We start from the raw sequence: 23,584 nt of genomic DNA, 5'->3' as shown, positions 1-23,584 counted from the left end.
GCAATCATGATGAAAGGAGGTCAGCAGGCCATGACAAGATTCTCTTTTCTTCAACAAAAAACATCCTTCAAGTTCGCATCTGTTGGTGTCATTTCCCATCTTCTCTAATTTTTTCCTGAAAAAGGACTCATAGTAACTTTAGAGTTTCCTTGATGCCGGTGGTCATGCATTTGGGATTAAAGGGGACATAACTAAATCCCACTATAGCTGATATCCTAAGTAGTTCAATGATGATTATCTGGAAAACTTTGTAGAAAAGGCTAATGAATCTGGTGATGAATCACTTCACAATGTTAATATGTTAATATGTCAATGTTTAAATGAAGAGAAGTTTACGTTAGCATTAAGTCTGTTTACAAAATGTATCATGTGACAAATCATTAATCGAGCTTGGTAAATCTATAACGCGCCATTTTGAACTCGTTATTAACATGTTTATACTTAAAGATACATAAATGTAAGGTGTGTCAAATTAATTTTGCTCCTTCTTTTAACAAAATGCTTTCAACAAAATGTGAAACTAAAATGTCACATCAGCAAAGTCCTGGATCATGTTAAAAGTATCAGGAATTGGAAAAAAATATACTTACATCGTACAGATCTTTCTTCTCCAACTTAATTTTTTGTATTTCTAGAAGTAGAGACCAGACCTCTCCTCTTAGTTGCAGGGGAATTCCCTTGTAAATTCTCCGTACCACCTTTGAATCACAAGTTTTTAAAAAATTGCTTCCATTAGCTACATTCGAAATTACTCAAAAGACTTAAGAACAGGGTGGGCCATTTGGCCTTTCAAACTTGCACCATTTAATATGATCATGGCTGATCTAGTTATGTCTTAACTGCACCTTTCAGAATACCTCCTATAACCCTTAATGTATTCTTCAAAAATCTGTCTAATCGAACCTTCTGGAGGAATCCACAGACTAAAAACCCTTACGAAAACAAAAGTCTCACAGCTATCATAAAAGGGAGAACTTCTTTCCTTAAACTTCATCTCCTAGTTCTCATCTCCCCAGACGTGAAAACATCCATTTGATCAAGTTCCCTCAGAATATGTTTCAACATCACCACCTCTCATTCTTGGAAAGTCCAATGGGTGTAGGTCCAAACTGTTGAAACTTTCTTCAAGAGATAAGCCCTTCTTCTCAGGTATAAGCTGAGACAATCTTCTCTGAACTAAGTCCAATGGAATTATATCATTTTTCTTACAAGAATTATAACAGAAATTGTATACACAACTCCAGATATGGTCTCTCCAATTCCCTGTAGGGTTGCAGTAAAGCTTGCTGAATTGTGGAATTCCCTTTCCCTTGTAAAATTAAAACAACACTCCACTTGCCTTTCTAATCACTTGCTACAGACATTACACCTTTAACTGTGAAGCTGCACAACTGCTAAGAAGTTTCGCGCATATCAATTGAAGTTTCAATGCATTGGTTCGGCTTTCATACATGGACCTCTAGGTCCATGCAGAATCAAGAAAAATTACAACGAACACTGCACTGATGCCTGCACCTAACTTCCTATGATTCACGCACCAAGACAGCCAGATCTCTGTTCTGAGTTCTACAATCCCTATTTTATTTTCTTCTTGCTAAAGTTCACATTCAATTCCATTTGCCAATTTTTTTTGTCCACTCACTTAACCTTTGCATTTAGCTATTATACATTTTGTACCTTTATCCAAGGTGTAAATTGGAAATAGCAGAGACTCCAGCACTAATTTTTGTGGCACTCCACTTAGCAATCCAAAGGGATTACTAAGTGGACGGCACGGTGGCACAGTAGTTAGCACTGCTACCTCACAGCGCCAGAGACCTGGGTTCAATTCGCGCCTCAGGCGACTGACTGTGTGGAGTTTGCACGTTCTCCCCGTGTCTGCGTGGGTTTCCTCCGGGTGCTCCAGTTTCCTCCCACAGTCCAAAGATGTGCAGGTTAGGTGAATTGGCCATGCTAAATTGCCCGTAGTGTTAGGTAAGGGGTAAATGTAGGGGTATGGGTGGGTTGCGCTTCGGCGGGGCGGTGTGGACTTGTTGGGCCGAAGGGCCTGTTTCCACACTGTAAGTAATCTAATCTAATCTAATCTAATGGAACCCATTGATCACTACTTTGCTTCCTCTTAGCCAAACAATCCTTAATCCATGTCATGTTATCCCACACACTATGTGGTCTTAGTTTATCTGTTTATCATACATGCCTTACTAAGTGCATTTTGGAAATTGAAATTCATCATAGCAACAGACTCATTACCCAACTTACTTACTACTTCCTCAAAAAGAAGCATTGTAATAAATTAGTTGAACACTACTTCCCTTTCATAAAAGCATGTTGACTCTGCTTGATTGCATTCTCCAAATATCCTCCTATAACCTCCTTAATAATGGATTCTAGCAACCTTCCTGTGAAAGATGGCTATAGTTTCCTACTTCCTGCCTTTCTCCTTTACTGAATTTAACATGTATTTTACTTGTTATTTTATAAAGTATTGATATACTTCTAAAACGCAAGGAACTGTGGAATCTTATAACAAATCCAACCACTATCCCTGCAGCCACGTCTTTTGAAACTCTTTAGATGTAAGCCACCTGATCTTAGGGACTTGTCAGCCTTTACGTCTAATACTATTCCCAGGACTTACTCCCTGGTGATGGCAACTGTTTCAAATTCCTCGCTTCTCTTCACTTCTTGATTTCCAATAATCTTTGAGAAGTTTTCCAAGACTCCTACATTGAAGACCGGCACAAAATATATGCTCAATACCTCTACTTTCTGATTTTCTGTTATCAGTTCCATAGACTCTTAAAAATGCTTCTTAAAAATTTACAAGAGCTGTAGTTTTTTAAAAAAAATTTGATGTCATACTTGCTTGTTTAGCCACCAACAATGAATTCTTCTAAACCTATCTTTCTGCCTCACTGAGACAGAAGTTTGTTGAAAGAGCTATTAAATATCTTTGTAAAAGTCTGAAACACCATGTCTGCTGTCCTATTTTTTAATCTTGTTTTGGTGCTCAAACCTATTGGGCCATACTAACTTTTAAAAATAGCATATAGCATTCCTCTGTGAAGACTGTTGTGTTTTTGTTACCCAAAACACGAATGAAATTCCAATTTGTGCAGACCTTGTTTGAATACTACTTTATTGTTCCATAATAAAATAGTTGTTTACTTGACATATCTGCCTAAACATTTCATATTACCATTTTGGAAGCAGGGCTTGTAGAGACTATATTATTGCATCTTGCGTTTTGATGAAGCACTCCGCTGAACTGTTCTTAAATACAAGAGTTAGATTTTATGCACAATGATTATCCAGACATCGAAAATTTAAGAACATTAATTTACAAGTTAAGTTCATGAATTACATGTTGAAAAGTATTATGGGCTCAAAATCCTCTATATTTGTTTCTTATGATTTGCAGATTTCACATTAATTTTCAAAATCTTTATGGTGGCAAATGCACCGACTTCAAAACCGATCATCATTATAATTGAATGTCTGTAACCATGATATAATTTCTTGCCCATATGTTTCAAGAAAAATTCAGATTTTGCTCATTTTTGAGCTCTGCTTTTCACACAAGTCTTCCTAAAGCTTTGTATTTTGGCCTCAATGTTAGTTGTATGGAGGTTTTTCCAGTCTGGATTGTTCTAATTTGCCTCTATTACTGGGTGAATCTACTACTGCAAGTTTACTTCTATTATGGAGAAAGTGTTTGAAACTACTGAGAGAAATCTGGTGGGGGAATACTTGAAATATTCTTTTCAAGGGATGACACAGCATGAAAGAACGCAAGTTAGGTTGTACTCAAACAACTATTTACTTTTGTCAAGTTTTGAAAGACATCTTGGGCAGTGTAAGTAACGATCCATATTACAAACTTGGACATCCTGAAAGTTATTGACAATGTTCTACATCAAATGCCAAAATGAGAGAGAGAACAAATAGTAAATGAGTGAACAGTAAATTAAAAATTATAAACTGGTAATAGCTCTCAATAGAAACTATTTTAACTGACATGAGCATGCTAACCCAAAGGTCAACTGAACCCTGACCTTAAATTTACCTGGACCATCTCTGACACCTCCCTCCCCTTCCTGGACCTCACCATCTCCATCAGTGACGACCGACTTGACACTGACATCTTCTACAAACCCACCGACTCCCACAGCTACCTGGATTACACCTCTTCCCACCCTACCTCTTGCAAAAATGCCATCCCGTATTCCCAATTCCTCCGCCTCCGCCGTATCTGCTCCCAGGAGGAGCGGTTCCACCATAGAACACACCAGATGGCCTCCTTCTTTAGAGACCGCAATTTCCCTTCCCACGTGGTTAAAGATGCCCTCCAATGCATCTCATTCACATCCCGCACCTCCGCCCTCAGACCCAACCCCTCCAACCGCAACAAGGACAGAACGCCCCTGGTGCTCACCTTCCACCCTACCAACCTTCGCATAAACCAAATCATCCGCCGACATTTCCGCCACCTCCAAACAGACCCCACCACCAGGGATATATTTCCCTCCCCACCCCTCTCCGCCTTCCGCAAAGACCGTTCCCTCCGTGACTACCTGGTCAGGTCCACGCCCCCCTACGACCCACCCTCCCATCCTGGCACTTTCCCCTGCCACCGCAGGAACTGTAAAACCTGCGCCCACACCTCCTCCCTCACCTCTATCCAAGGCCCCAAAGGAGCTTTCCACATCCATCAAAGTTTTACCTGCACATCCACTAATATCATCTATTGTATCCGTTGCTCCCGATGCGGTCTCCTCTACATTGGGGAGACTGGGCGCCTCCTAGCAGAGCGCTTTAGGGAACATCTCCGAGACACCCGCACCAATCAACCAAATCGCCCCGTGGCTCAACATTTCAACTCCCCCTGCCACTCTGCCGAGGATATGGAGGTGCTGTGCCTCCTCCACCGCCGCTCCCTCACCACCAGACGCCTGGAGGAAGAACGCCTCATCTTCCGCCTCGGAACACTTCAACCCCAGGGCATCAATGTGGATTTCAACAGTTTCCTCATTTCCCCTTCCCCCACCTCATCCTAGCTTCTAACCTCCAGAAACTCGATCCCCTGACCTGTCCGGACTTGTCCGACCTGCCCAGCTCCTTTTCCACCTATCCACTCCACCCTCTCCTCCCTGACCTATCACCTTCATCGGGGAGAAAGTGAAGTCTGCAGATGCTGGAGATCAAAGTTGAAACTTTATTGCTGGAACAGCACAGCAGGTCAGGCAGCATCCAGGGAACAGGAGATTTGACGTTTCGGGCACAGGCCCTTCTTCAGGATTCCTGAAGAAGGGCCTGTGCCCGAAACGTCGAATCTCCTGTTCCCTGGATGCTGCCTGACCTGCTGTGCTGTTCCAGCAATAAAGTTTCAACTATCACCTTCATCTCCTTCCCCACTGACCTATTGTACTCTATGCCACTCTCTCCCCACCCCCACCCTCCTCTAGCTTATCTCTCCACTCTTCAGGCTCTCTGCCTTTATTCCTGATGAAGGGCTTTTGCCCGAAACGTCGATTTTGCCTGTCCTCGGATGCTGCCTGAATTGCTGTGCTCTTCCAGCACCACTGATCCAGAATCTGGTTTCCAGCATCTGCAGTCATTGTTTTTACCTCGTGAATTTTGGGAGTGCTGATATTCTAATGACTTGAACTGGGCTATAACAAATGCAATCTCCTAAGTTTGCAGGTGGGTAAAATAAATGATCATCAATCCTCAAAAAGATTATTCTATAACCATGGTCATAAATGTAGCTGGAAGTTTTTACACAAAGCTGCTATGAACATTAGCAAATTTGTCCACATTTCAAGGTTAGCTAATTAAAATGTGAAATAAGCAGACAGTTGAACCTGCACCTCTGAAGCAATGTTGGTCCAGCAGAAAAGAATATACATGTATTGCTACAGACTGAACAAAATAAATTAATTGTTTTTGACTAATGACTGCAAAAAGAGATAAACTTGCCTTGAAAACAATAGGAAAACCAGCCTTGCTGATGCAATATAAACCTCAAGTTCAATCTGAGAGACAGATCCTGTTTGCTCAAGGTGGTGAATAGGTCAGCAAACCACAAAGTTTGAATAGTGTCACTGATACTATTCAAAGGACACAGGTGTAATATTATGAAATATTCAAAACACTCCAGATGAGGCAAGTTAGAGGTTCACCCAATCAATGCATATTCATAAACTGGAGCACATACAACTAGTAAGAGCCAAAAAAACAAAGAAAAAATGGTGGAGAGTACTGTGGATCTTGCAGCTGCTCCTCACTTGCAGGCTTTGCTTACGAATTTTCTCTATTTTTATATAAATAGCAGCAGAAAATTTGATTTGAAATTAAAATTAATTTGGGAACTTTTATAATCCAAAAAATAAAAAATTGCTAAGAAGAAAAAATACGCGAGGAAGGAGGATTGTTTTTCCACAAGGTTTTTGTGGGTGAAGCCTGTTGATATGTTTGACGACAGTTCTGGAGAGTTTTTTTAAAATGTTTGCACGGGCAGAATTCTGAACATTTTCCTTCTCAAGTTGTTGTTGTTTAAATAACGACAAGGTTCAGGGATCACCATTTCTTTTCATAGACCTGGAATTTGAAAGTTGACTGTTAGGGGATTTGAAGAGGAGGCTTTTTTCAGTTGAAGAAAGTTAATCAAGTTAAGTGCTTGATTTTTAAAAAGATTTTTATTGCTTAATTTTTTTTCTCTTTTGCATGCTTCAGATTAAAATCTTAAAGGGAAGGAAGAGTAGTGTTTTTTAATATCTAAGTTTATTTTAAGAGTTTCTTTTTAGGTTTACTGTCACTGAGGGCACACAGGAGGTACAGAGTGTGATCATATAAGAGGGGGAAATCGCTAAGTAGCAGTGAACATGGTGTTATGAAGATGTGGTGTACCTTTAAGAGAGTTAAAAGCAGCAGAACTACTGGACACAGCACCAAGTGTTCTCAATAAGGCAATAATGCAACACTGGGTCGAACAACTCTATTGCCTGGAGACATAAACAAATTCGAATTCAGCCAATCACTTTAAATTATACCCCCCAAAAAATACCAATTTCCAATTAAGGTTGAATTGAGTATATTGACAATCTTCATAGCCATTGACACAATCTGATGCTCTAAGGTAGAAGACCGGGGTGGGGGGGGAAATTGGACAGTTCGGAGGAGAACTGCCAAGTCCTACATGTAACAGACTGCTTGAAACAATTTCTCTCTTAAAAGTACCTTTTCGATCAGTAACCTGTGACACAGAAATTCCTAACAGGGAGAAAAGACGACACAAGAAAATCCACAGACAAGAACCAACAGCTGCCTGGTTTTGAGATAAGAAGTGTTTTTGTAAATCTTAATTGGGAGTTTTATAGGACTAGTATTATAGAAGAGAAGGTAACAGATAAGTTAGAGAAAGAAATTGTAAATAGTGGCTAGTTAATTATTCTCTGCTATACTTTAAGAAATAAAGTTGTTAACTTTTACTTGACACAGTTCTTGGCCACTCAAATTTTTACAGTTATTGCACGGGATAAATCTTTTCTGTGGTGCTAGTTTTAAATTAAGGAGAGCTCAACACTTGTCGTAACACTAGTCAGACAAGTGCAAGTCCGAGAATGAGGTAGCTCTGAAGAATCAAACTGCATTTATTTCCAAGCAACTGGTCTTACAGGTAAGGCTGATGAAATCATTCCATGTTCCCAACATGTCCTTGGAACATCATAGCTATTGTAGAAACTTGGCTGAGGGAAGGACAGGACTGGCAGCTCAATGATCTTCATTTTAGATGCTGTAGGAAGAACAGAAAGGGAGGCAAGAGGGAAGGGAAAGTGGCACTTTTGATTAAGGAGAACATTATTTCTGTACTTAGGATATTTCTGAGGGATCATCCAGTGAAGTTATATGGGTAAAACGTAGAAATAAGAAAGAGATGATCACCTTTTTGGGATTGTAAACAACCCCAATAGTTGAGGGAAACTGAGGAACAAATATGTGGAAAGATGTCAGATAGAGATTATACAAGCAAGAAGGAGACCTCAACAATCATGCTCTTTTCACCAATGCTACAATTATTGAGGTTGTAAGAAAGCATCCATCGTAATCAACATATTGAGGTAAAGAGTCTACAGATTTACTGGCAGATTATGAAAAAAATTCCACTTAATGCAAATTGAATATGTGGTGTATACAACTCCTTGGAAACCACCCGAGAACTGATGACCAATGTCGAAAGAGTCAGGACATAATCCAGAAGAAATTACCTTATTCAGGGATCTAGGATGCTAGAAAAAAAGTGTAAGTTTCAACAAGGTAGCCATCCTCCATAAAGGAAATTCATGAGGTTAAAAATTCCTCCAGGTATTGCAGTGGATCAATTGCCTGTTTTAACAGGAAAGACCTTCCCTGTGAAGGGAATCCAAGAGATAAAAGATCCTCCGGTTTAAATACACTTTCAGATCTTAGCCTGTCAAAAACAGAACCAATAATGGTCTTCAATCCAGAGATGTACATATCTACCAAGTGCCCAAATAGAATGTATCCGTGGAGCATAGTGAAAGCTTCACTAGCTTAATCAATAAAGACTCAGGGTAGATACAGAGTAGTGAAAAGTAAATATATACATGAATATATAAATATCTATAAGGGAAAAAAAGTCTGGGGTTGGATGGTAGCAGGGGAGGTGGAGGGTGGGGCAGAGGAGGGAATATTGCACAGGGTGTAAGGCTCCGAAAACATTAATGCTGAGAAGCCCCTGAAGCACTATCACCATGATCATGTCAATTGGGCTTAGCGGAAGAACCATTCAAGACCTGCCATCTATGACTTACTTGGACTCTGTAACTACAGCCACATCGCCTTCCTCAGTGCCTGCCTGCATAACTGACTGATTCTGCCCCCTCACCTTATCCCAGATCCAACCCTCCAAATCGGCACTGCTCTCTTGAACTGTCCTAGCTGTCCATCTTCCTTCCCATCTATCTGCTCCATCCTCCACTCTGATCTATCACAATCAACAACCACTTTTGTCCAACTATCACATTCCTAGCTACCTTACCCCAGCCCCATCCTACTCCCATTTATCTTTCAGCCCCCTAGGATCCCCCACATCCCTGATGAAGAGCATCTGCTTGAATTTTGACTCTCTTGCTCCTCGGAAGTTGACTGACCAGCTGCGCTTTTCCAGTGCCACACTTTTAGTCTCTGTAATATTGCCCATTACATCAACTTACATCATGTAATAAACTACTACTCACTGAAAATAGAAGTTCCTTCTCCTTACTGAATGGTTTTCCTGTAATCTGAAGACCAAAGTGAACTTGTAGATCCCTCGTATGATAACAAGGCCTAGCGTGTCAGGGTGAGCGAAAGCGAGGGGAAAGTGCTCAAGCCCTAAAGTTATTGAACCCAATATTGAGTTCAGGAGGCTGTAGAGTTACCAGGTGGAAAATGAGATGCTGTTCTTCCAGCTGGATGAAGGGACTGGGGGCATTCTAGTGAAGTTTGCCGATGATACAAAGTTAGGTGGATAGGCAGGTAGTACTGAGGAAGTGGGGAGGCTGCAGAAGGATCTAGACAGTTTGGAAGAGTGGTCCAGGAAATGGCTGATAGAATTCAATGTGAGCAAATGCAAGGTCTTGCACTTTGGAAAAAAGAATACAAGCATGGACTACTTTCTAAACGGTGAGAAAATTCGTAAAGCCAAAGTACAAAGGGATCTGGGAGTGCTAGTTGAGGATTCTCTAAAGGTAAACATGCAGGTTGAGTCCGTGATTAAGAAAGCGAATGCAATGTTGTCAATTATCTCAAGAGGGTTGGAATATAAAAGCACCGTTGTGCTACTGAGACTTTATAAAGCTCTGGTTAGGCCCCATTTGGAGTAATGTGTCCAGTTTTGGTCCCCACACCTCAGGAAGGACACACTGGCACTGGAGCGTGTCCAGCGGAGATTCACACGGATGATCCCTGGAATGGTAGGTCTAACATATGAGGAACGGCTGGGGATCCTGGGATTGTGTTCATTGGAGTTTGGAAGATTAGGGGGAGATCTGATAGAAACTTACAAGGTAACATATGGCTTGGAGAGGGTGGACGCTAGGAAATTGTTTCCGTTAGGCGAGGAGACTGGGACCTGCGGACATAGCCTTAGAATTAGAAGGGGGTAAATTCAGAACACAAATGCGGAGACATTTCTTCAGCCAGAGAGTGGTGGGCCTGTGGGATTCATTGCCGTGGAGTGCAGTGGAGGCTGGGACGCTAAGTGTCTTCGAGACAGGGATTGATAAATTCTTGATGTCACAAGGAATTAAGGGCTACGGGGAGAATACGGGTGGGTGGAGTTGAGATGCCCATCAGCCATGATTGAATGGCGGAGTGGACTCGATGGGCCGAATGGCCTTACTGCCGCTCCTATATCTTATGGTCTTATATATATGTGATAACAATAGGGTTGTAATAGTACGGGATTTTAATTTTCCAAAGATTGACTGGGACTGTCATAGCGTTAAAGGCTTGGATGGTGAGGAATTTGTTGAATGTGTTCAAGATAATCTTCTTTATCAGTGTAGAAAAAGATATATTCCTATCTTTTAAATAGAAGATTCCTACTTTCTAGAAATAGGAAAGATTCCTATTTTCCAGAAATAGAAATTATTTCTATTAAATAAATGGTTCTTATTTACAAATACTAGAGGAGGAGCAAATCTTGACTTTCTCTCAAGAAAGAAGGCATGGGAAGTGACTGAAGTGTTAGCAGAGGAACCACTTTGGGACTAGTGATTGTAATTCTATTAGCTTTGAAATAGCTGTAGAAAAGTATAGCCCTTCCGTAAAAGTTGAATACAGTATTCGCAAGGCGATGATTGACAAGTGGGAGACTTTGAAAAGTGTGATAACAGGAGTTCAGAGGCATTATGTTCCTGTTAGACTGAAGGGTAAGGTTGGGAAGAATGGATGAATAAAGATATTGAGGTCTGGTCAAGAATAAGAGTCACATATTAGACATATACAAATGGATCAAGTTAATCTCTTGAAGAGTATAAACAGTATAAGTGCATACTTCAGAGAGAAATCAGGAGAGCAAAAAGGAGATATGAGATATCCTTAGCAGATAAAGTTAATGCTAATCCAAAGAAATTCTACAACATTAGGAGAAAAAACAACAATAGGGCCCCTTAAAAATCAACAAAGTTGTCTCTGTGTTAAATCTCAGGAAATGGGACACATATTAAAATGAGTATTTCACGTCAGTTTTTTACTGTGGACAAAGAAATGGAAGTTAGAGAATTCAGGGAAATAAAAACTGATGTTTCAAAAATAGTTCACATTATAGAAGAGGTGATGGTGGAGGTCTTCGTAAAAATCAAAGTAGATAAATAGGCTTTGCATTCATTTTGGAGGGACAAGGACTGATTAAGGATAGTCAACATGGCTTTGTGTGAGCGAAATTGTGGCTCACAAACTTGACAGTTTTCTGAGGAGGCAACCAAAAAGATTGAGGGCAGAATGATAGAAGTTGTTTACATTGACTTTAGTCAAGCCTTTGACAAGTTTCTGCATGGTAGACTAATTAGTAAAGTTAAATCACGTGAGATTCAGGGAGAGCTTGACAATTAAGATACAAATAAAATCTTAATGGTAGGAGACAAGAGGATGGTGGAAGAGACTTGTGATCAGTGGTATTCCACAGGGATTAGTACTGGGTCCACTTTTGCTTGTCATTGATATTAACAATTTACATGAGAATTTAGGAGACATGATTGGTATGCTTGAGAATGACACCAAATTTGTGCTATAGTGCACAATAAAAAAGATTATCCAAGATCATGAAAAGACCTTGATCAATTGGCTCAATGAGCTGAGGAGTGGCAGATGGAGTTTAATTTGTAAAAAAATGTGAGGTACTGAATTTGGTAAAACAAACAAGGGCAAGACTTATGCAATTAATGGTAGGACCTTGGGTAATGTTGTAGAACAGAAAGATCTGGAGATTCGGGGACATAAATATTTGACATTTGCATCACATGCAGACAGGGTTGTCAAGAAGGCTTTTAACATGCTTGTATTCAATGCTCAGACCTTCAAGTAGAGGAATTGGGCCATCATGTTGAGCGTTTCAGGAGTTTGGTGAGGCCTCTTTTGGAGTACTGTGTACAGTTCTGGGTGCCCTGCCAAACAAACAATATTATTAAATTGTAAAGGATTCAGAAAATATTTACCAGAATGATGTCAGGAATGGAAGGTTTGAGTTATATAGAAAGGCTGTAACTTTTCTCATTCGAGATTAGGAGGTTGAGGGGTAACCTTATAGAGGTTTATAAAATTATGAGGGACATACTTAACGTGAATAGCAAGAGTCTTTCCCCTGGGGTGGCAGAGTGCAAAACTAGGGAGCATATATTTAAACGCAAGAGGAGAAGGATTTAAAAAGAACATGAGGGGCAACTTTCTTTTTTCTTACACAGAAGGTGGTTCGTCTATGGCATGAACTGCCAAAGGAATTGGTGGATGCAGGTGCAGTAACAATGGGTAAATACATGAATAGGAAAGGTTTGGAGGAACAGGGGCCAAATGCAGTAAAGTGGGAGTAGTTTCTTTGGGAACATGGTCAGTGTGGACTACCTAAACCAAAGAGTCTGTTTCCATCCTCCATTCTGCTATAGCCAGCTTTTGTTGACTGCATCTCCACCTTTTATGGTTGCCACTAGATGGTATATTGCACTTCTTAGAACCACATTTACTCAGCACAGCTGTCTTCAGCAAAAAGGTGAACATACAAAATTCTTCCATTCACAGGATCCATTTAGGAGCAAATTATAGCAGGTGCTGGAATCTGTACTAAAAACAATAAATGCTGGAGATCACAGCGAGTCAGACAGCATCCATGGAGCAATACTTCTGATGCAGAGTCATCTAGGCTCGAAGCTTTAGCTTGCTCTCTCTCCATGGATGATAGCTGACCTGCTGTGGTCTCCTGCATCTGTTATGTTCACAGAACCTACTGCATTTGTTGTTTCATGAAATATGCCCATAGCTACAGCTATTGACACAGGTATTCAGATACGATATTCTACCAACAGCAAATGCTCAATGCATGCAAATGAACATTTTTGGATTGACCTCATGTATTCTAAGCACTTTTTGATACAATTGCAATATTTTTAACATTATTCTTCCTTTCAGCAATCCTGTAAAATGACATTGTTACTTGAATGTTATGTCAACTATTTTCAGCATGGTGAACAAGAGGTTGCACATCATCATAGTGGTAATGATGTTGATGCTTAAGTATTCACATGTTTCCCAATCTAAGAAACTGAAATAGTTCATCCAGAGTAATCAGAAACCCATGACAGAAGAATAATAAACTAGTTTTGGAGATAACAATAAACATTAAAATATCAATGTGGTATACATAGTCACATATTAAGACCATTACACATTGCAATCTTCATATAACTCAGTGGTTCGTGATCAAATGCAGACAGGAATCTTAAGATCTTGGAAATTAATTAGAGAGAGGGCAAGGAGGGAGAGAGAGAGACAAAATTCTTAGCTGAGCAAAAAGAGAAGAGAATTTGAACTTGACAAGTTGCGACTGAGTCAGCAAAGTTGTTAACAGGATGGAGATTAAAAGAGAAGGTAGCGATATATATAAATAAGTCAAAAGTCTGATGAGAAAGGTGTCGAAGCTTTCTTTATTTCATTTGAAAAATTGGCTAGGCAGATGGAGTGGTATGAGGACTTATGGGTAATGCTAAACTGGTAGGCAGAGCATGTGAGGTATTTGCCATACTGTCAGATGAGGTGTCAAGAGATTATGAAGAGGTCAAACAAACTATTTTAAGTGCTTATGATTTGGTACCAGATGCGTATAGACAGTGGTTCAGAAACATAAAGAAGGTACAAGGTCAGACTTATGTTGAGTTCGAAAGAATTAAATATTTTGTTAAATGTGTGCAAGCCTTAAAAACAGATAGGACCTATGAGGGTCTGAGAGAGATTATTCTGCTGGAGGAGTTTAAAAACTCACTTCCAGAGATGGTAAGAATTCACGTGGAGGAACAGAAAGTTCAGGAAGTGAGAACGGCAGCAGAATTAGCAGATGAATACATGTTAGTGCATAAGACAAGCTTCTGGCCAGATTTCATCCTGGAAGTATAGAAGTTGGGAGAAGTGGAGATCCTACATAGAAAACAAAGAGCAGAGAGCACTGGTAAGTGTCTACCACAGGTTAAAAAAAAGCCCAAGAGTGTAGAAAAGAGGTGAAAGGCCTCAGGTATTTCTACTGTGGTAAAGTGGGACACGTAAAGTCACAGTGCTGGTCGTTAAAGAAAGGCATTGTGGGAAAAGTTGTGGTAAAAGAAGCTAAGCCAGTGGCATTAGTTAAAGTAGTAAAGAAAACCCCAAAAAGAGCCCAGCAGCTGCAGGAGTGTGCACGGCCTAGGCGAGGGCTGGGTATGGAGTTGGCGCTGGATCTCTATAAAGAATCCGCCTCTGTGGGTAAAATTTACTCAGAAAAAACAGGAGGAGAAGGGCAAGAAGTTATAATTTTGAGAGATACAGGATCTAACCAGTGGCTGATAGTAAGGGACAAGAATATGTACTCTTTCTGATCTGTTACCAGTGTGTGTGGCAATTTGTGGGATAGATGCACATAGCAGCTCTTCTGAGAAGTCTTCCTTTTCCTCAGCTGAGATTTTGGTCTCTTTTACTGGTTAGCTGGCATTTTAATTCTCCACGTTGTTCTCATATTAATCTGCCCGGAACATGCAGTAGACAAACAACAACGAATTCAATGCAAGTTTGAAAAACAGCACCTCAACTTTCAACTAGGCAGTTCACAGGTTTACAGCAATAACGTTGAGTTCAATGATTTCAAACTGTAACTTGTTGCTTATTTTGTTCTTTGTTTGCACGTTTCAGTCTTACTCATATTATTTCTTGCTTCTGGATGGCAACTGTTCAATATTCTCTCATTTACCTTGCTCTAGACATAACTTAATATTACTAGTCCAGTGTATCACAACTATGCCTCTGTATTCTCAGATCTTTTGTTTTTTAATTACTCATTTCCACCTAGCATGGAACTGCCCACTGCTCTCTTTGCCACCCTCCTCCATTTCACCAATTTAAATCACTATTACTTTCTCATTTTTCCCAATTCTGATCTAGTTCCAGTTTTTAAACTTGAAATATTAACCAATTTTCTCTCCTTTAGATGTGCACAGCATGTTGGTTATTTTCTGCACTTTTATCACAGCTTTCTAGCATGCACAGTATTTAACTTTCAAGTCAGAAGCCATTGAAATGTTTTCAGGCATAGTGAAAAGTTGTGATCATTAATTTGTCAAACACAATCTATTTCAAGCAACATGTTTGCCTGTTGGGAATCTGAAATACCCTTCATTTGAAATAGATCTGTCGATAATGCCCATTTCTCAGTGAAACAAATGAGGGCAAGCTTAGCTTCCTATGCTTTCAGTATGGGAAATTTTATCAACTTCATCCTCTTCACATCACCATGTGCTACCTCACCTCCTGACAAAAGTTGGCTTTACAGACTTGTCTTTTGAGAAACTGACCAGGCTTATACTCTGTATCTCAAATTCTCCACAGAAAATCTCGGATTGATAAAAATACATGCAGTTTTTGTATTAGCATGTCAACTGGACATTGTGCCTGTAAATTTTGACATTTTTGTCTTTGTACAGTTTCCACTCAATTGTAACTATATCTGTGCAACATGAAACAAAAGCACATTATTGTCACTTTGCAGGAAAGTATTTTGAAATGATCTGGTTGTCATTAAAATATTTTTGAAAAACATTGAGAGAGACAGACATACTTGGCTGAAAGCTTTAAACAAAAATGAAATACTCCAAGATTGTCGTTTGCAGTCATTACAAACTATGCAGGAAGTTACCAGTCCCACCCATGTTGTGGCAACATATCCAACTAATTAGTTGGAAGCAATGTTTTTCTTCAAAATTTCTGGTGTCAAAGTTTATAAATTAGTGAACTGTAATCCTTTTAAACAATGAACTGACAAGTAACACTATTTATTTCAAAATACTGTGAATTTTAATGAAATATTTTTAAAGTTCACATACTGTGAATTTACATGCTGTGGTCTTAAACTTGTGAAGATTATTTCCTTAGTACTTAAATGTAATTATGACTACACAAATGACATGATTCACTGGATAAAAATTTGCCTTAAATTATTACAAAATCTGTCAGGTTGGATCATTTGTGAACAAGAATTCCTGTTCAGTTTCCTGAACTAAATTTTTACAGATCTTAAGACAATAATACAGCTTTAATTTACAATAATGATGGAGAAAGTGAGGACTGCAAATGCTGGAGATCAGAGTCGAGAAGTGTGGTGCTGGAAAAGCACAGCCAGTCAGGCAGCATCCAAGGAACAGGATGCTGCCTGACTGGCTGTGCTTTTCCAGCACCACACTTCACAATGATGCCAACATCTGCGGCCTCATTCTGGGTGGGCACGAGAAGCTAATAAAATTTGAAGTTTTTGAAATACTACTAACTGTATGAACTACAGCAAGATGTCAAATAATACTGAAAATGCAAACAGTTAATCAAAGCACCTCCCTACAATCAGAAATACAGTAAAAGCAAAGTAGCTTCTGCCAAAAACAAGCAATTGTATTATGAGTAAAAATTCCACAGCTTCAGAAAGTGTTTCATTTAAGTGTACTTTCTTGAAACTTGTTATCTTCCAACTCAATTATGAATAGATTTTCCTTCAGTAAAGGAGCACGTCAAGTAATTGGAAATTCCAGAATAGCTGATATCTTGTTTTTAAAGTGGTTGCAAAGTTTCTTTTCAATTCAGTGAAAACTGAATGGAAAATACACACAAATTTTGCTATGTACTCCCTTGGCAGGGCTTTTAAAAACTTGTTAGATTCTAACTGGAAGTAGCAATTGCAAGGTTTAAAAAAAGCTTGGAAAAGTAGGCTTCAAGGGAAGGGCGCAATTGATATGTGGAGCTTGTTCAAGGAGCAACTACTGAGTGTCCTTGATAAGTATGTACCTGTCAGACAGGGAGGAAAGGGTCGTGTGAGGGAGCCGTGGTTTAATAAGGAATTGGAATCCCTTGTTAAAGGGAAGAGGGCGGCCTATGTAAAGATGAGGCGTGAAGGTTCAATTGGGGCGATTGAGAGTTATAAGGTAGCCAGGAAGGATCTGAAGAGAGCTAAGAGCAGCAAGGAAGGGACATGAAAAGTCCTTAGTTGGTAGGATTAGGGAAAACCCTAAGGCTTTCTATAGGTATGTCAGGAATAAAAGAATGACTAGGGTAGGAATAGGTCCAGTCAAGGATAGTAGTGGGAAGTTGCATGTGGAGGCTGAAGATATTGGGGAGACACTGAATGAATACTTTTCGTCAGTATTCACTCAGGAACAGGACATTGTTGCCAATGTGAATACGGAGTCATAATTAATTAGAATGGATGGCTTTGAGGTATGTAGACAAGAGGTGTTGGAAATTCTGGAAAGGGTGAAAATAGTTAAGTCCCCTGGGCCTGATGGCATTTACCTTGGATTCTCTGGGAAGCAAGGGAGGAGATTGCAGAGCCATTGGCCTTGATTTTTATGTCCTCGTTGTCTACAGAAATAGTGCCAGAAGACTGGAGGATAGCAAATGTGGTTCCCTTGTTCAAGAAGGGGAGTAGGGATAACCCTAGTAACTATAGGCCGGTGAGTCTCACTTCTGTTGTGGGCAAAGTCTTAGAGAGAATTGTAAGGGATAGGATTTATGAACATCTGGATAGGAATAATGTGATCAAGGATAGTCAGCATGGTTTTGTGAAGGGCAGGTCGTGCCTCACAAACCTTATTGAATTCTTTGAGAAGGTGACTAAGGAGGTGGACGAGGGTAAAGCGGTAGATGTGGTGTATATGGATTTTAGTAAGGCGTTTGATAAGGTTCCCCATGGTAGGCTACTCCAAAAGTACAGAGGTATGGCATTGAGGGTGAGTTGGAGGTTTGGATTAGGAATTGGCTGGCTGGAAGAAGACGGAGGGTAGTAGTTGATGGTAAAGGTTCATCTTGGAGTGCAGTTACTAGCGGTGTTCTGCAAGGATCTGTTTTGGGACCATTGCCATTTGTCATTTTTATAAATGACCTGGAGATGGGGCTAGAAGGATGGGTGAGCAAGTTTGCGGATGATACGAAAGTCGGTGGAGTTGTTGACAGTGAGGAAGGATGTGGCAGGTTACAGCGGGATATAGATAAGCTGCAGAGCTGGGCAGAAAGGTGGCAATGTAGGTAAGTGTGAAGTGATTCACTTTGGTAAGAGTAACAAGATGATGGGGTACTGGGCTAATGGTCGGATACTTGGTAGTGTGGATGAGCAGAGGGATCTTGGTGTCCATGTACACAGATCTCTGAAAGTTGCCACCCAGGTAAATAGTGCTGTGAAGAAGGCATATGGCGTACTGGCTTTTATTGGTAGAGGAATTGAGTTCCGGAGCCCTGAGGTCATGTTGCAGTTGTATAAGACTCTGGTGCAGCCGCATCTGGAGTGTTGTGTCCAGTTTTGGTCGCCATACTATAGGAAGGATGTGAAGGCACTGGAACGGGTGCAGAGGAGGTTTACCAGGATGTTGCCTGGTATGGTAGGAAGATCGTATGAGGAAAGGCTGAGGCACTTGGGGCTGTTTTCATTGGAGAAAAGAAAGTTTAGGGGTGATTTGATAGAGGTATACAAGATGATTAGGGGTTTAGATAGGGTTGACCATGAGAACCTTTTTCCACGTATGGAGTCAGCTATTACGAGGGAGCATAGCTTTAAATTAAGGGGTGGTAGGTATAGGATAGGTGGTACGTATAGGACAGATGTTAGGGGTAGATTCTTTACTCAGCGAGTCGAGTGTTCATGGAATGCCCTGCCAGTCGCAGTGGTGGACTCTCTCTCTCTTTATGGGCATTTAAATGGGCATTGGATAGGCATATGGAGGATAGTGAGCTAATGTAGGTTAAGTGGGCTTGGATCGGCGCAACATCGAGGGCCAAAGGGCCTGTACTGCGCTGTATTTTTCTATGTTCTATGTTAACAGTATTGAACTCAACAATTTTGCTTCCCATTTAATATTCTAAGAAAACTGAAGTTAACACAAGTTTTGAAACACAATTTAATTTTATCTAAAAAACAGAATTTAGATTGTAAAAGGTTCATAGCAGCAAAACAGTATAGTTGCACTAGTATTTCATGTCTGTAATTCATGACTCTCTTAGACAGTCAGAGTTCAATGAGAGCAAAATAAATGAGAATAATCAAAAAAAAAGAGGGGGACAAAGGTTTATGAGAATCCATCAAACTGAAACGATGAGCAAAGCTTGTTTGGCTGGTTTTGTATTTCTGTTTCATACTGTCATGCGCTTTTCCTTGGTTTAAATTTTGATCTCTCACCCAAGAAGCAAAATCTCTTGCTCAACATAAATCCATGCATGCCAGCAGATCCAATTATAAAGTCCACAAGCAATTTTCATCCGGCATCATAGATACGTATATAGTTCTAAAACTCAAGTATTTTCCAAAACTGGCTCAGTAAACCACATCCATTACCTCCTAAAGCCTGCCAAACAGTCTGTTGTTTGAAGTCAACTGCAGCATTCTAGGTGCTAACTTGCTGAGATCCACACCAGATTTTGAGAGATGTATTTTGTCCTTTTGCTTTTGCAAAAGGTTTTAAACCATAGGTGGTGAGCTGTCTTCTCTAAGCTAATAAAGCTTGCAAGGTCTTTGGTTCTTTGGAAGCCTGACTCCATCCACTCATGCTGCTTCTATTGTTCTAACTTTTAAAAATAACCCGAGTTTTAGTTTAGCTTTCAGCAGTTGCTGGGTTTTTGAAGCTAGTTATGAAGCTGCTACATCTTTCTTTCTGTTACAGCTACAAGCTTGGGTTCCCTTCCTGTTGCCAGGATTGCATGTAAGACAATCTGTTTTACTGAATTTGCCTTTGCCAAGGGTATGTTTATGGATGGAACAGTTGGAACAGTTACTATTTAATAGCTAAATAATTTGTTAAGTTTCTCAATAGACTCAAATTATTCCAATAAATGTGTTTTGCTTAAAGCCAAATAGTGTAACCAATTGAATTACATCAGGAACACAACACCTTACACTTGCCTTTAAATAAGAAAAAGTTAGGGTCTCGGCTTTCTCCTTAATATATCTGAAGGGGTTTAGTCTGGTTCATAATTTAGAGCAAGGAATTTTGAATATGGAATTAACCATCTAAAATTAGTCAATAACTTAACACTGTACATACTTTGGCAAATATTAACCGAATATTTATATTCTTTACAATTAGATTATCCAATGGAAGCAAAATAAAACAAAAATGACATTTCTATGCAATATTCCCCTCAGGTCTAGAAAACTAATTCATTGGGCAGAGTTACCTTTTCACTGTTCTTATATTTGTCCCAGCTTTTCAGCATTTTCAGCCATTTTCCTGTTCTTTCAATCTCCACTTGTTTCAGCTATAAGCACAAATCAGCAAATTGTTACTGCAGATATTTAAAAGTGGCAGACAAGACAGAATGACTCTGAATGATAAATAGGTTGTGTACTGCCAAAATGCAACAGATAACATCATATGAACGTCATCTAGTTGCTTAATCTTTTTCATGTACTTCTTAAAGGTGATTTTGAGTATAACTTATGGGAGACTATTAAATCATTGTCCAAACAAGCTACAGCAAAATTGATATTTTTCACCAGTTTTTAGACCTTTTGATTTTCAGTACTGAATACTGGATTGCTAAAAATTGGGAGGCAGCCAAAATTGATGTTGAAGAGAAAACTGAAATGAAATCAAAGGAAGCAAAAATCACAGCAAATTGCCTGCAATTTCCTTCTTAGAAGAGTAACTAGCAAATCTCAATGGAGGATGTGGAGCCTTGTGAATGTAAACCTCCAGTTTCACAATTTTAGATGTACAGACCAATAGGAAGACATTCTGATTAATTAAAATGCATCACATAGCATTTGCCTCAGATGCCCATCAGATTTTCAACCCTGAACTCATAACTCAACTTCTCCAATTTCCATACACTGTTTCCATTTCCGGCTCTTTTAGTTCGGCAACATATCAAGAAACACTTGTATAAATCTCTCACTACTCTAATCCTAGCTCAATGAAAATCTCACCCATGCCTTTGTCAACTATACATGTGACAATACCAATGCTCGCCTGGCTGGTCTAGTGTTTATCACGCTTTATAAACTTCTGCACACTCAAAAATATGTTGCCTTTCTTCTTCCCCTAAAAACTGACAAATCCTTAATAACCCTGATCTCAATAAACTACAAATGGCTTCCAGTACAAGTGAACATTGTCTTCTGCTTCAAGCCTCTCACCTCCTAGTATTGAATAGTCCGTAGCTCTATAACACCCTGCCTGTTTTTCCCTGACTGTTACCTAATTCCCCCAATCCTGTACATCCCTTCTCTAACCTGCCTCCATGTCCATGCAATGAGTAATGGACAGTTTAAGCCAAGAAGATCTCGGAGTATTTTGATTGCAGCAGTGCTTACCATGGTGAGGCAGATGATGTTTAATCAACTAACTCACTTTAATATTGAAAACCTAATTATAAACTCCCTACATGTCTTAAAACACAGCTTCAACAAAAATCCGCACAAACGGCTACAAACTAAACATATTCTGTCAATTCTAAAGAAGGGTCACTGGACCTGAAACGTTAATTCTGCTTTGTCTCCATAGATGCTGCCAGATCTGCTGAGTTTCTCCAGGAATACCTGATTTTATTTCATAATTTGTCTCCTGACTGGTTTGTAAAAATAACGTATAATAAAGACATCTATTCTGCTCAAAAATTCTAGACATCCATTCGGGATTAATTTTGAAATTTTAACATTCAGATTTTATGAACTTGTGTGAAAATTACCCTCTGGCACTTCATAATCTAACTTTTTAAAAAAATCTGCTAGCAAATTTGTTCCTACAGGTGATCATATAAACGGAGTTATAGCTTTTCAAGAAAGGAACTGAAAACATCAATTAACATTATGTTTCAACTTACTCTTTCTTCTACAGCATCGGGCATTGGCAGCTCTTTATCACTGTTAGAAAAGTAAAACAGGTTTCAATAACCAAATGTGCAATGCATAATTCACAATAGCAAATCAAGCTATATTTACTTTTTCACTGTACTAACACTTTAAAATAACCTGAATTTCTACTTACAGAAATCAAGCACAATAACTGAAGTAAAGATTTGGCCAACTAAACTGTCAAAAATACACTTGAAGCATTCTATGATGCCAGTAAACATATTATCATTTTAGTTTATGCCACAACAGCAACAGAGTAGCAAATACAGCATTACAATTCATTTCAGTCAGACATAGATAATTTGGGCTATCATATGTGACTTTAAAGTCTCAACTCATATGTAATACTTGAACATTCTGAATTCAATATTTACTTGTTGTAAAGATTGGTTTCTTTTTATTTTTCTGTACTTTCAATGGTGGACTGATGTGAAAAAATTAACTGTTTTAAACTGAAGGATAGCTGGAGGATTACTGCATGCTTTGAAAGCAAGTAATAAAATGACATTCATCATAAACTTGGTTTAAGGAGTTGGTGATCCCAGCAGTCATTGAAGCACAGTTTGCAAATGAGCTGGAGCTTAATGGTTGATCTGTGGCTTAGCAACAAGTTAATGATGACAAAGGCCTTCTGCCTGCCAACAATTGTGATTGGTTCTAGGCTAGCTGAACAGCTTGGGACTGTGAACAAAATGGAGAAGTCTTCAAATCTCTACCATTTCATGAGCTCTCTGTAAAAACTACTTTAAGCCTGAAAGAAAACCAGGTGATTTTTCCTTCAGCAATTGCTGTAAGCTGTGACTTTTCATTCATAAGTTAAATCTTTTATAAGTGAACCAGCCACCCTTTGCCTTTTGTTAACCAGCAAAATCATTCAAAAAAGGGATCAAGAAACATCTGATGAGCACAAGAAACATCTCAGCAGTCACAAAGAACTGCTTTCTTGGTTTTTCCTCCATACATAACATCCATCTTTCGTTTCTCATGTTTGTATAAATGAATGTTTATAAAGGAGTTAAAGTTTTAACTAGAAGAGAGATATACTGATTGTGATAATAAAGAGTTACCTTGTTCTGCTGACCTACATGAAATTGGAAGTTCCGAGGCTAGGGTGAGATGCCTCTCTGACTTACAGATAGATTGTAAGAAAATTACATTATCATCACCTATTATTCACAGCCATTTACATGGGCATTCTCTTGCCATTCACAGCCATTTGCATCATCATCCCCTATTCAGAAATCAATAAGAACATTACAGTTGGAATTTGACTACTCTCCTATAGTTACAAAAAAATGATTTGCAACAGATTTGACCATTAAGGGATAACTTGCATAACACTGTTTCTGGAGATGATGTGGTCACTGCATTGTGTCTTGAGTGGCAGTTGACTGTGAGGGAGTGACTGGGGGTTGTGTTGTGAACATTACTGACTGTGATGTAAAGATTTTGCATTAAGGAAGGACT

The 23,584-nt window shown here is 39.4% G+C and overlaps 1 protein-coding gene across 1 annotated transcript in view; it reads right to left on the bottom strand.

Annotated features, from left to right (window-relative positions):
- The window catches only part of LOC122561844 (USP6 N-terminal-like protein), a 127,097-nt gene that overhangs the window by 36,720 nt on the left and 66,793 nt on the right, over window positions 1-23,584 (bottom strand). The window contains exons 4-6 of the mRNA XM_087999761.1: window positions 22,087-22,126; window positions 20,440-20,520; window positions 591-698 (exon numbers count right to left, since the gene is read on the bottom strand). Coding sequence (XP_087855887.1) covers window positions 591-698; window positions 20,440-20,520; window positions 22,087-22,126 — 229 coding nt within the window. The remainder of the gene's footprint in view (window positions 1-590; window positions 699-20,439; window positions 20,521-22,086; window positions 22,127-23,584) is intronic.

The sequence above is a fragment of the Chiloscyllium plagiosum genome, unplaced genomic scaffold, assembly GCF_037043375.1.
Source record: "Chiloscyllium plagiosum isolate Xiang-an unplaced genomic scaffold, Cpla_swu_hap1 HiC_scaffold_23, whole genome shotgun sequence".
In the NCBI taxonomy this organism is placed as follows: Eukaryota; Metazoa; Chordata; class Chondrichthyes; order Orectolobiformes; family Hemiscylliidae; genus Chiloscyllium; species Chiloscyllium plagiosum.
The sequence above is the reverse complement of the archived record's forward strand: the minus strand, read 5'-3'. Positions and strand labels throughout refer to the sequence as shown.